The sequence below is a fragment of the Cryptococcus neoformans genome, chromosome 11 (genome assembly GCF_000149245.1).
Source record: "Cryptococcus neoformans var. grubii H99 chromosome 11, complete sequence".
Classification (NCBI taxonomy): Eukaryota; Fungi; Basidiomycota; class Tremellomycetes; order Tremellales; family Cryptococcaceae; genus Cryptococcus; species Cryptococcus neoformans.
In genome coordinates, this window is record NC_026755.1 from 487311 (window position 1) to 501081 (window position 13771).

At 47.9% G+C, this 13771-nt stretch overlaps 2 protein-coding genes; one reads left to right on the plus strand and one right to left on the minus strand.

Moving 5' to 3' along the window:
* CNAG_01640 (hypothetical protein) overlaps positions 1–9272 on the minus strand; it is a 10683-nt gene extending 1411 nt beyond the window's left edge. The window contains exons 1-16 of the mRNA XM_012197011.1: positions 8747–9272; positions 8436–8696; positions 7768–8397; positions 7586–7727; positions 7385–7544; positions 7137–7346; positions 6823–7099; positions 6330–6775; positions 5801–6272; positions 5400–5753; positions 5289–5342; positions 5110–5236; positions 3014–5056; positions 1699–2964; positions 1084–1648; positions 45–1036 (exon numbers count right to left, since the gene is read on the minus strand). Coding sequence (XP_012052401.1) covers positions 45–1036; positions 1084–1648; positions 1699–2964; positions 3014–5056; positions 5110–5236; positions 5289–5342; positions 5400–5753; positions 5801–6272; positions 6330–6775; positions 6823–7099; positions 7137–7346; positions 7385–7544; positions 7586–7727; positions 7768–8397; positions 8436–8696; positions 8747–9071 — 8324 coding nt within the window. The 5' untranslated portion in view covers positions 9072–9272. The remainder of the gene's footprint in view (positions 1–44; positions 1037–1083; positions 1649–1698; positions 2965–3013; positions 5057–5109; positions 5237–5288; positions 5343–5399; positions 5754–5800; positions 6273–6329; positions 6776–6822; positions 7100–7136; positions 7347–7384; positions 7545–7585; positions 7728–7767; positions 8398–8435; positions 8697–8746) is intronic.
* Positions 9273–9475: 203 nt separating this feature from the next.
* On the plus strand, positions 9476–13648 carry CNAG_01641 (DNA polymerase phi subunit). XM_012197012.1 has 9 exons: positions 9476–9886; positions 9935–10339; positions 10391–10483; positions 10531–10696; positions 10746–11142; positions 11191–11668; positions 11721–12017; positions 12067–12427; positions 12480–13648. Exons 1-9 carry the CDS (start codon positions 9500–9502, stop codon positions 13406–13408), a joined length of 3513 nt encoding a protein of 1170 aa, XP_012052402.1. The 5' UTR covers positions 9476–9499; the 3' UTR covers positions 13409–13648.
* The last annotated feature ends 123 nt before the right edge of the window (positions 13649–13771 follow it).

Consider the following 13771-nt stretch of genomic DNA (forward strand, 5'->3'; position numbering starts at 1 on the left):
TTGTTAGCATAACAATTCTTTAAACTACTGATGAATATACTTGCGTGAAACGGATCACATTAAGTTCCTGTAAATACAGATTACTGCTCAGAGTACCAGCGTTGATAGACATGTTCAGCACGGTCGGATCGTCGGGCGCCCCGCCTCGAGAGGACTGGCGAGCGGTGCGGAAGATTAAGCTTTCGCTGCGGATTTCCCCTGAAATATCGCCTTTAGCCGTGATCTGAGTCACACCTAAATCTAGTTCTAATTCTGCCTTCACACCATTTGACGAAGTCCGAAGGACCACTGGAGCCATTTCCAGTTTAGCATTGGTCACGTCGATATTGGTGTCAAAGTCGATAGTCCGGAACCGTACAAGAGCACTGACAGTGACATTCGGGGTTGAGGTGGTGTGAACGGAGGTGGAGCTGGAAGATGCTTCGCCTAAAGGAGGTCTGCTCGGAAGCTCGAGATTTGGGGCGTTATCAAGCCACACGGCAGCGAAAGCCAACCATGCACTAAATTGTTCTAATCTAAACTGCGCCGAAAGCAAAGAGTCAAGCACAATAGACAGATACTTGCGGCCTGTGAGGCTTTCGAAGCCGTAATCAATGGAAAATGCCATATCTTTTGCGCCAGCCTCAATACAGCTCTTGCCCTCCGCAAACTCATGCCGGAGATAGGCCCTCACACCAGATACTGTTCCAGCCACGGTGGCCTTGCTTCCGTCGCCAATTATGGTGCTGGCGAAAAAGCCGCCGCTTTTCCATTTTAAGTCGACATAGGCGTTGGAATCAGGTGCACAAGATAATCGTAGTTCTGATTTATCGATCCGTAGAGTAACGCGTACCCGGACCCGAGTCGTTACTGCTCGGGTTGCGGGGCGATGTGACAACCCCTGAGGAACAGCAGGTGAAGCCTCCATAGGTGTTTTAGGTGAGGTATCCATGAGTGTCGATTGTGTTCGTTTGACCTTCCTCCCCAAGCGATTGGCAATCTGAACGAAGAAGGGGAGTATAGTAGGTCGGAGGAGATTGCGGCTTTCGTGGACAGCCTTGACCTCTGTCAGCAAGGAGCTTATAAGGAGATTACGGCACTTACGAGGTTAAAAAGAAGAGACCCGTCGTCTTCATCCTGTGGAAAGAGCGGGGCCTCATTTTTTGGCCCTGTATACTCCGTCCAAAGTGACACAGCAGGCAATACTACCGTATCATGCCATCCTCTGCCTCTTCTCGTCTCTGAGCTCAACGTTGTCTTTTCCGCATCGGACAGGTCCCTGTGCAGCTCTACTGTTCCACTGTTAAAAGTGAACGAAGTCCGGACTATAATCCTTTGCGACTGTCGTCTGGCGGAAGGAGATGCAGGACTTTCATACTTGGACGCTATTGTCTCTTTAGCGTGTCTTGCGACCTCAACCTTGTACTGGGCCTCCACCTTTGCTATTTTTTCCTTTCCTCGCTCAAATAGCTCAACAAGCTGAATGACACCGTCGGAAACATCCGGCGACAGGGTGAGCTTGAAGTCTGAAGCAGAGCAGTGGGCGGAAAGGTGCCATGCGTCATGAGTTGAGGACATCTCTGCCTCACTTTCAATGGATGGGACGACCATACAATTCTTAGAGCCATGGAAGTCGCTCGCAAAATGTTCCGGAAGGCTTTGGTCAAATCTAAAAGCAATATATCAGCGGTGTATTATGCACAAGCCACTCTCACCTACCTATCGATGAACTGTAATGCCATATTCTGCATTCTGAATCTTGCAGTCTCATTGTGCCTATTATGAAAGCTAATGATACGAATCGAATAAAGCAATGCAGGCACATTGCTTTTTCTGCGGTCTTCAATGACAGCACCTTCCACTAGCGGTATCGCCACTCCTATGCCCCCGATCTCAACAGTCAACAGTCGATTAGCTAACCAAGAGACCTCAGAACGATTCGCATGCTCAGCCGACTCAAATCTTTTCAATACCTTCGTTGTGCGCTGCTTTACTTCGGCCATCTCTCGTGCGCGGTGATCCCGCAAAATATAGAGGTCAGATGACCAGCTTTTGAGAAGATCGGTCAGCTCGCTGAGAGCCTCGACATGCATGACTGTTCGCACGTGACTGAGATGAATTATGAGTTGTGACGTTAATAAGGGAGTAGCTGGAATCTCTTCCACTTCAACGTCTAGAGTCATGGACGCAGTGCGTTGCCGACGGAATGGTTCGGTATCTTTGCTGACATACTCGTCGACCAAATGTCCCAGCGACAAGCTGAAATGGTCGACTTTCGCACGCCAATGAAGGCCATTACCATGGTGGTATTGATTAGTTGCTCGTCCCTTAACAGCTAAAGCTTCAAATACGATAGTCGCAGGAACGTCATCCGCGCGGAGGCCAAAGCGGACGCCATCAACACGTACGTGCACGTCATGGAGTATCTTGTTCAAACTGACCTTCCGAGTTCCTGGTGAGGGACTTCGCCAACCCTTTTGCGCATGCAGTTTCTCCTTCGCCTTACGAACGTCCCTCCGCCAATCGTTCACTAGATGACTAATGTCATCCTGAAGATTTTGATGTAGCGATAGTAGTCGGTCAAGAATCGCAGGTCGAAGCACACCCGAAAACAGCCCAAGCTGGAGGTTGGCAAAAACATGAGGTTCGCCTTGTAGATGTCGATGATTACCGATAATAGTAACCGAAGGAAGATTCAAAGATGATGATTCATTACTCTTGCTCCTGCGAGAAGAGTAGGCCCCCACCATTTGTGGCGCGACCTTGACAGCAAACCTGATGTCCTCTTCCTTCTTTGACTTCGCAACATAGATTTTACCGACTTCCCAGCGCAGCCACAAGGCTTTGGCGGCTCGAATTTGAAAGTGTAAAGCCTCGATTGTGATATCCAAATCTGTCAAAAGGACAGGGATGGATTTGGATGGCGGTCCATTTGTCCATGCCTTTATGGCGCCCTTCATATCATCGATTGCAGATGCATAAAGACTAAGTCAGATGAGTAAGCAAGATAGATACACTTAGGCAGATAACGTACGGTAATTCTTTGGCCTTCCATTGTTGTATAAAGGAATAGAAAGCCCGAAGTTGTGGGCGAGAATCGAACTCAAGCAGCTTTAAGCCAGTCATCGCGCGAACCTCTGTCGAGGGCTTGTCGACGGAGGTAATGCGCTCACCAGTAGCTCTCCATCCTTGTGTTTTCAAAGATATGACGACCCTGTCTGTTGAGTGAGTAATGGCAGTAGGGCTCTCCACAGGTTGGAGTAAAATGATCTCAGTCAGCCCACACGTCAAGTTGAGAGATTCCCTAGTTGAACGACCTGAGACGCGGTTCGAATGAAGTCGGTGACGAGTCAGCGCGGTGAGTTGTAGCTGTCGAGCTCCTGAGCGTAGTCTCAGGCCTCCGCCAATAATGGTAGCATTAAGGGTTTCAAGCTGAATATTGATCACAATAGCAGAGGCATTGTTGTCTACATCGTTGAACGCGGGAAAGGCTCCACCTGGACTCGCTCCTTCGCCAGATTCGGGCTCTGGCTTGCATGGGATGTGTACAATAAGCCTCGCCAAAGCGAGAATGCTATCATGCACTTCTAATCCTACCGTTTGAACGGCAACTACCATCCTCATTTGGGAGATTTTTCTTTCTTCGATCGTCGCAGTAACGGTAGCACATCCGAACGACAGCTTGCTGATATTAACGTAGCTCATTGCTGTGGCAGTGGACCCGAGAAGTCGCCCATAATGATGAACAGAAGCGTCGCCAATATAAACAAACACGTCGACAGGAGTGTCACATTCGGTCTCTGGAGTACAAGGAGGTCCGATATTGAAGGCACGCTTGAAGAAGGGTTGGTCACGAACGAGATTTTCTGCTCCCACAAGCGAGTCGTCAACTTGGATGAGATTGCTCACAACGTAATTCGCCATATCAGATATACTACCCACAGCATCCGCTTCATCGAGCAAGCCGCCTCTTAGCCAATCTCTGAATCTCGTCAACAGCCACCAGCCGGTCTGTCTCCTGTTTCCAAGCTGACTGTCTTGCTCATGGAGGCCATGAGGGGTAACGTAAGCGAAACTCGGTAGGTATGCCCCCCTCTGGGAATTGATCGCCGAGTATAAAATGTGATAGAGCATCGCTGCGTCAGATCTAGCTTTGGGGCGGGAAAAATTGGCTTCCTGGATAGCCGCCTGCCAACGTTCGGCAAACGCGCAGCCAAAGGTGATGGCGGGTGTCACCGTATGGAAATGGGCATGTGAAACTTTGGAGTGGACTCGAATCCCGTGGCCACAATGAAAACCAGCATTAACGGCACTGGCGACGAAACGGGCTAAAGGCAAACATTCTGGGCTTTCCTCCATGGGACCAACAACATCCTTCAATGAGGAAAGCGTATCGGAAGACGACAAGGCAGAAACAGTAATGGATACCACGGAGAAGATAAGATCGAGGACTGGCCGTTGATTTATCAGGGTGTAATGATGGATGTTGCACCTGACATGTTGAATATGGCTTACTAATGCAACTGACGGCTCTCCGCCGGAAAGACGCATCATAGCGTTGGGCACATGTATGTCCAGAACCATTTGTTGCTCAGATATTTTGGAATCTGCCACATCGTGCACTTGGCTAATAAGGAGAGAATCAAGGCGCTTTTCGTAGGACACACTACCTGTTGATATCGCAGATATGATTGCCGAGATATTTTGTAATGACTCCGGGTGAAGATTGACTTGCGCAGCATGAGTAACGAGGCGCACCACTCTGCCTGATGACATTTCGTCTCGTACTTTTCTCTTGCCTATGATTTCTTCCTCTCCACCTCCAGAATCGGAGTCAGAAGCATTCGATCTGATTTCTGGGGGATATCGGTCATGTGCAAATTGGAAGTGTCGAAGTTTGTTGGCTAAAACGTCTGCCATATCGAATGCGTACTCGGCAGGGGAAGAGGCTTCTGAGCTAGAGTCAGAAGATACGCCGGATGCAGAATCCGATTCGTCTCCTGCGGATGATACGGAAGAGTGGTCTGTTTCTTGAATTGTCATAAATGGCTTTACCGGGTTTCGTTTGCCCCGCGTCCTGTTCGTCCTTTAGTTGACAGGTTGTTTGAGACGAAGTTTTCAATAACTTACTTCAAAGGATTGGACTCTTCCTGCTCGCTTTCGATGGATGAAGAGAGCTGGGAGTCATTGCTGTCGTAGTCATGTCTTTCCGTCAACGACAGCAAACTTTTAGGGTCTTCCTCATCTATCATGCCCGCTGAAGAAATCAGTCAAAGTCAAGCATAGTAACAAAGATAACTAGTAATCACCTGTATTTTCTTCCATCGGCATCGGCAGATATAAGTTGTTTACATGATGTCCAGCTGGGTGGATCAGCAGGGCGTTTCATTGGAGTTCGTTGCAGCATCTCAGGCACTCACTCGGTTTTTGACCTCCCTTGTACATATACCAAATCCTTCCTGTCTCTGAATCTTGCTCTTTCAAGAACTCCTGTTGCGCTGACACCCGCTCTTGCCACCGATCTGGTGCGCTGTACAGGTCTAATGTAGCTCCTACCGTGGCACTACTAACAACACGCCATGTCTTCCTAGGAGAGCGATGAATGACGTTAAGGGTGAATGATGGAAGGAGAAGTCCAATGTTTGAGCTGTAGGAGCGGGTCCCCCAAGTGCTGGTATCGAGAGTAAGGCCTGATAATGCTTCGAATGAGATGGCGCTAGAATCTGCGGTGAGCATCGCTAGTGCATGATTGATGGAAAATTTGAAAAACGTGACTGAACACATTATTAGCAGTGGAAGCTCAAACTATGGTTGTATTTACCATCAGGAAGTGTTTTGAGTTGATAATTCTGATCAGGAGCATTATCCGGGTCGGAAAACGTGTACTCTACTGACCGACCAACTGCCTGTAGGGTTGCCAGTAGACTAGGAGTAAGGAAGGCAGATATTTTGGGAATATTGGCTTCCCAGAGGCAGAGATACGTTGTTGCTCTGGGTTTGGGGCCAAATAGCCTGCTTGCTTTCAACTCAACACCTTCTATAAACACTGCCTCCTCGCCTGAGACTTCCGGAGCCGCCCCTCTTTCGTACACTGCTAGCAATTGAGGAGCTGCCGCAATATATGTCGGAGTGGCATTGAGCGAAAGCTCCATGAATTGTTCAACTGATTTGATGGTCATTTGCAGCTGAGGGACCGGTAGGGCGATTCCTCCCGAGAAATTGTAAATCTCATCACACATGAGGATGAGAGACTCTTCAACGTTCATGGTGATGTGGACGGCATAAGGATCGGACTATCGCGTTCTCAACCATAAGTGATGAGTCATATAAGAATATGGTGAATAACGCACTCTGCCTGGCCTGTATTTTTCCTCTACTGGATCGCCCACGCTTGCAGGATCATGATCAAACCTTTCCAGGAACTCGTCCATGGTAGTAAATTGAGTAAAGGACCCAAAATAGTTGTCCTTCACGCAAAATAACCGCCTGAGCACCCAACCTAGCATTTTGAACTTGACATGCTTCCCCTCGAGGTGTAGAGTTAGCGTTTCTTGATGCTCTGGTCTGGGAACAGCGTAGTAACGGTACGAGCCAGACGCTGTCAACTGCCCGACCTGGCCGACTTCAAACTCTTCGGGACCAAATGTACGATGGGTATCCCATTTGGGGACACATAGTTCAACGCGCGCGTCGGAAAGGGAAATCGAGAAAGGCACTACCGAGGTCTCTGGGCGGTACTGCGTCGAGGCCACAGCAACCACTGCATCTAGTCGGGGGCCATAGACGTCCATGAAAGCTATAAAACATCAGCATGTGCGATGGCAAATATGATGTTAAACTGACCATTGCTGTCTCTAGATCCTGGAGCGTCAACGATGTTGTAATCGTTGATGTACAAATGGAAGGCGTAGTTGATCAAGGAGACACGAAAATTATAATGATTAGGAACAAAATGATGGTAATCACCACCTGTGGTTCCGCTGCTCCAATCTTTTGCAAGATCTGAAATTAATGTGACGTGGTCGCGAAGCAAGCTGATGGAAGGAGTGTCAAAAACAACATCCATGCCCCAGTCACGCTTCGCATTCCATTGAAGCGGAGTTGGCATAGCCATTGAAAGCTGGAAGTCAGTTAAGTTCCATCCAGGGATCACTTACCTTACACGTTTTAGCCTGTATGAACGTATCGAGATTCACGCTGGAACTAATCCCTAACGAATCCAAATGAAGGACCAACATTGAATCATATCCTCTTTGCGTCGCGATTTGATCCTGCGTGTATGTAACCGATGAGTTCGGGCCCATTACGACATCTAACCATCCATATCTCCGTTCTGCATTCGCAAGGGAGTTGTCGTATTGCCAATCCTGGTTTGTCAGCCTGATAAGACAGCTAATATTCATACCTTTGAACTTTCACGGGTGGGTATACGGAGGACCGTCTCATCTTCCAACATGACGCGTAGAACAAGTGCAGTGTGTACTCGTGTATCGCCCGGGCGTAGACGGGCTTTGGGCTCACTGTCAAAGAATAACGCCGGAGCGAAAGCTTTTTGTAGCGCCTCTCTGACGAGATCAGTGGATTATTCTAAAAGCTTGTAGCTCACCTTTGTCGATCAGCCCAGGGGCCATATTTGACGGTACCCTTTCGAATTATTATATCGATACCGTACTCCGGCGGAAGATCAACGTTACCTATCTCGTCCAAGTCGTCGCCGTATGGAGCCTGTAAAGGGTCGGGAACGTTTCCTAATTTCGTTGGCTCATATATGCTAATATTTGAACTTACCAGGTATATCGGCGTAATACGTCAGAGTGAGTTCAGGAGTTTCAAGAAGGTTTGTGGCTTTGGCATATTCCCTTGCATCACCACCCTCTTTTCTTGGAGATTGGGTGGCATCATCTTCAGACAGTCGATATCTAGCCAAACCCTTCCACAACTTGTCTGTAGGTAAACCTGGCACAGGAGCCGTGGAGAATTTGGGATCGTAAAGAAAAGGGAACTGTCTGGAAAGGAAATGAAACCCTGAAAAGACAGAGATGGCGGACGGAGGTTTGTTGGCCAAATCGACCTGCTGCTTAAGTAGTTCGTCGTAAACCTTTTTGCCGTGAGCCAGCAAAGGTCCTGAGTAATCCACATTGGTACGGGTGAGTACGTTAGCTTCGTGAAATTTGAGCTCGACTGCCATTTTGTATAAGTCCAAGGGTGATCGAGAATCCGAGGTCTCCAGAATACCTTCGGCCCGTTTAAAATCACCGATGAGAAGAGTGGGAGTGGCATCATTGCCGAGGACAATAGATCCTGCGACCACTCGAAGCTCTAAGGGAAGAGCTTCGCGGAACCAATTAACACTGTCTGATGGTGGCGGCTTTACAGGTTTGACTTGGGCTGGGAGTTCATGGGTGACTGGAGGATAACCTGTGACAGTTAGTCACATTCTTGATTTCCTAACTTACTAGAGCTAGTATGTTCGTTATCTGATGGAGTTCCCTTGGCAGAGCTGTCCTTTGTCGACATTCGCGCCAAGTTTTTTAGCCTAGCTCGAAGACCTAGCTCCTCTTCAAAGTCTCCATACCCGTGAGAAGCCCCCTTAACACCGCCGGCCTCGTTTTCATGCTTCTTCATACGCTCCACAATGGCATCGTACGCTGGAGTTCTATTGTAGACAAATGCTTCTACGCCCTTAGCATACACAATGATACGACAAGGAAGCTTGTCTGCTCTTTGTTAGCCTAGCATACAATCAATCATGTTAACTGAGACGTACTTCGTCTGTTGTTGTTCGACTGTGAATCCGCTTCTTGTCTGACTCTTACTTTCCAATATCTCCACGTTATATGCCCAGTTAAGGCCCTGATTGAGATGTTACTCGAATGGTACTCGGCATTTCTAAAGGAAAGCCGCCCTGCCAAAGGTGATATTTGCAGCGATCCTATAGATATATATGCGTGATGGACTCGCCATGTGTAAAGGCGAATGAGAAAGGCAATGAACGAAGCTAAGAGCCTGTTCCAATAGAACAGAAAAGCTGTCGAGGCGACAATAACAGCCGCGAGCTCGATGAGAAGGAGGAGGTTCACTGGAACAGCCATAGTGCGTTTGAGATTTTGGGTTCGGGATTATCGCATGGCTGTGCGAATTTCGGGGACTTGACAGCTGGCTGAGGGATTGGAGAATGAGGCGATGGAGGATGTGGAGAAGCACACAGTGTATTTACTATACTTCGGAAGGTGTCAAAAAAAGGTAGCCATGGAAGAAGTGGATTACTGAAAGAGAGAGACGGTCTATCTTTCACCGACAGCAACGAATGAAAGAAGAAGACTCGAAGAGAAGCAATGATGCGCCGACGGCCGCCCTCAGAAGTTGAATATTACGTAAACTTGTGGACGTGCCTTATTTATTTAATTAATAAGAATCACCTCTTCGGCGCCGCCCGCCAGCTTGGAAAAGTTGCGAGGAGCGACCTTGCAATTCTTCCTTGAATTCTTCCCACACCACAAAACATCAAAGCACAGACAAAATGACCTCGAACGTGTTGCCTCTTTTCTGGCCGCTCTCGAACTCAAGCAAGGAAACTCGGATCACGGCTTCCGCAAGTCTTGTGTCTTCCCTTGAATCTTTCCAACGGTCCTTTTCTCAGAACGCGGGTTCCTCAAAGGGCAAGGAAAGTGAGGACGGCGACGAGGATGAAGAGTCAGCAAGCGATAGCGAAGAGTCTGCAATGGAAGTAGATGCGAGCGACGATGAGGAAGGAAAGGACGAGAAGGACAGCCAGGCGGCAAAATTGGACAGGCAGTTGAGCAAAGACAATGCAGAGGATGTAGTCTACAGTGTCAAACGACTCGTGCGAGGTCTGGGTAGCTCAAGAGAAAATAGCCGTCTTGGCTTTGCAGTTGCTCTAACCGAGGTAATCATCATTCATCAAAAACTTGTGTTTATACTGATATTTTCACAGTTACTTTCTCGTATACCAACTGTCACTGCTCGGCAAGTCTTCTCGCTTGTTATTCGCAATTCTCAATACAGCAAGAACATGAAAGGCTCCGACGAAAGAGACATGATGTTTGCTCGCCTTTTTGGTATGACAGCTATTGTCCAGTCCCAGAGTCTTTTCGCTCCTAGTGCCACAAAGGATGACTTCCGAGGCGTTATCGAAGAGCTTGAGAAGCTTGGACAGGCGAAGGCGTGGATGAGGGAAAGCGCTTGGTGGACTCTGGTGCAAAGCGTTCTGCTCCTTTTAGGAAGTAAGGTGCAATGGAAGGAGGACGCTCTGCACGAAGTGATTGATGTGGTCTTTGAAGAGAAGGGTTGGACTCAGGAGAAGGTAGCTTTGGTACTTACCTTGGAGCAATCTGGTATCGTGAGCATGTCTCTCTTGTAAACGCAACATGATCTCTTATTTTCATCGCAGGACATTGACTGGAAGACTTACCTGGCTCCTACCTTTAAGCATAACCCTTTACTTAGTATTCACAACCTCGTCACCCTCGGTCGAATTCTCAAGGTTCGCCGATTTCCTTAGAATCTTTGCAGCAACTGATTTATATGTAGGAGACCACTGGAGACGAGGAAGATGGTGTTTCAGCAACCATCACCGGTTCTTGGAAACCCCAGCTTCACTTTGTCTGGAATATCATCCTCGATCGGTACTTTGGATCCTCTGCCCTTTCCACAACTCTCGCGCCCTTCCAAGACTTTTTCCGCGTCGTTGTTGACGGTATGTCTTAGTCTAATGTCTATACCACATTACTAACGGTATCCTCTAGAGTCGCTTTTATCCAATACTTCTTCTCCCCAACGTCGATACTGGGGCTTTCAAGTGTTTGAACGAGCCCTTCCTCTCTTGCCGTCTTCTCAGATGCCTCTTATTTTTACTCCGAACTTCATGCGATGCTGGATGAACAATCTCTCCTCCCCCGATCGTTATCTTCACAAAGCTGCTCAGCAAATTGCCAAGAAGGTGCAAGACATTATCAAAGAGAATCCCAAGGTTGGTTTCACATTGCTTTCTCAGCTTGTAGGTAAACATGGTCGACCCGATTTCGACAAAGTCACCAAGACAAAGACTGTCGAGTCAATTATGGGAAAACTCAATGAAGAAGGTGTGAAAGATTTTGTCGACTTTTTGAAAGAAACTATTCTCGGTGCTTCTTCTCATGAAAAGTAAGTTTGACAAAGGATTTTTTACAATATCGTACTGACTTGATCTAGCCTGGATACGGCAAGGCTGGCGGAACGTCGCTCTTGGGCGCTCGATCAAATCCAGGCTCTGTGCAGGAACGGCTCTGTCCCCAAGGACGACACCTGGGTTTCTCCTCTCTTCGATTTCCTTCTTGTGCACGGATTCTTTATCATTAGAAGCGCCAACAAGAAAAGCCCTGTCGCTGCTATACATTATGTTCCTAAACCTCCTCTTTCCGAAAATACGTCTACCGCTTGTCGTGCGAAATTTTTTGCTTGTGCAGTGGAATTGACTACAGCGTCGATTCCTAGAAAAAATGGTTCTGAAGACTCCAAAGCTCGTCAGCAAGGGTGCGATGCTTCCGGTAGGCTCTGGCTCCGTCGAGCCATTGACATCGTTTCAATACTTGTGGACGATAAAAAGCACGTTGAGGTCATCGCAGATGCCGATGAAGAGATCAAATCAATCAGAAATACGGCTCTGGAGAGTCTATCTTCTTTGGACAAGGTAAATCCGGAATACCCATCTCTGTCGATTGCAAAATTAATGATAAATATAGGTTAAGGAAGACCGAAGGTCGATTTCCAAGGCTTTTGAAATTCTCATCTCCTTCTTCATCCTACAGACTTACGACGAAGTTGAAGATTCTTTGGAGAACCTTGAGGAGGTCAACACAGCTGCCCAGCAGTACTTAGATCAAAAAGAGGAAGAAGAAACACAGGCTGTTGACTTGCTGCTCGACGTGCTCATTGCTCTGCTCGACAAAGGTTCCAGTGATTTGCGTAACCTTGCAAATCTGGTGTTTGATATTATTTCCCCAGAACTTACGAAATCCAGTTTAGATTTGTTGTCAGCTGTAAGTTTCGAAATTGTATTTAGGTCGCTGAAGCTGATGGGAAACGCAGCAACTTGAGCAATCCGCGGCTGAAGCCGCCGCAAACGAATCTGCAGAAGAGAGTGACGGGGATGCCGATGGGGACGATGCTGCGTCTGATAGCGATGATGGTGAGACCAATGAGGAAGACGAGGACGAGGAAGAAGGCGAGGAGGACGATGAGGATCTGGGGGATGTTGACCCTGCATTCAGGCAGAGAGTTGCCGAAGCGCTCAAAATGTCCGGCATGGATGCCGGTGAGGATGTCGAAGAAGGTTCCGAGGCCGAGTCAGAAGAGTACTGGGACGATGATCAAATGATGAAAGTCGACGAACAGCTTGCTCAGGTCTTCCGTGAAAGAGCAGCCGCTGCCTCCAAGAATGATATGAAGCGTAAGTCAACGATCAAACTACTTATGTCGCTCATGTACTCACTTTGAAACAGACATCCTGACCGAGTCCATTCACTTCAAGAATCGTATTCTCGACTTTTACGACACTTACGCCAAGCGTCAACCAACCAATCCCCTCATTATCGATGTTGTCCTCACGCTTTTGAAACTCATTCGCTCCGGTGGCGTTTCTGAAGCTGAGGTTGCAAACAAGGCCGCGGGTATCCTTCGAAGCAAGTTCAACAAACCGAAAGATGTACCGTCCACCGTCGACGTCGAGGCTGCCTCTGAGAGTCTTAAGGCCATTCATTCGATGGCGCGGAAGGCTCATTCCGCAGAGTTTTCTACCTTGTGCAGTGTATGCTCACTTTTCGTTTCTCGGGCAATCGATGCTTCTAGTACTACTTCCAGTTCCACGACTTCTGCCGTCGTTGACATTTACCGCACCACTCTTAAAGACTTCATGATCCGCAAAGCATCACTTGTCCACCCTCCATTCCTACTCGAGTTTGTAAAGCGGTTCCCTCTCCGTGCATTCTCTCTTCACGACGACCTTGTCAACTACGTGGCTCCAGGGGCTTCCGTCAACGCATTTAGGCAATTACAGGCTTACAATGCTCTCCAGATCCTTGCTCAGCATCTTCCGGTCATCTCTAAATCCTTATCCCCATCTGAAGTGGCCAAATTCGTCCAAGAAGCCAGCGGAAGCGTTTTTACTACCCTTGAAACTGCTGCTGAAGCTAGCTCGGACTCCAAGGATGCTTTGAATGCCCAAAAGCTTAAGGATATTGTCAAATTTGCCCTTCAGCTTGCTAGAAACAGCAAGAATGTAGGTGTCTCTTGGGATATAAGAAGGGTGAGCGAGGTCGGTGAAACGCTCAAACACGGCCGGAGAACAAAAGAGATGAAGGGTGTCCACAGTATGTGGATACAGTTGGAGGCCATTTTGGGCAACAAAAAGGGTGAAAAGCGTAAGAGGTAGAAATTACAGAGGGAGAAAAGGGAGATGGAAGGGCGTTGAAGAGAGATACGAAATAATAGAACATGCTTCATATCTGTCAACTTTTTCCATGCTAGTTGTTTCTTTCTTCGTTTAAGTCGTTTCCTCTGTATATTCTTATTATCCAGAACCAACTTTCACCTTTTACCTCCTGGATTCGCTATCGGCTTTGTGGTGTTACATGAAAGTCGTGATAGCCATGCGAAGACTCTCAGCGGCCAAACCCCTTAGAAGGTATTCTATATCGGCCAAATCGAAAAGAGAATAAAGCGACAGCACCGCACGCCGCGTCTCCCTCGTAGCGCCAATCTCTCTCCACTGATAGCCATGCAAGAACACCGCTTG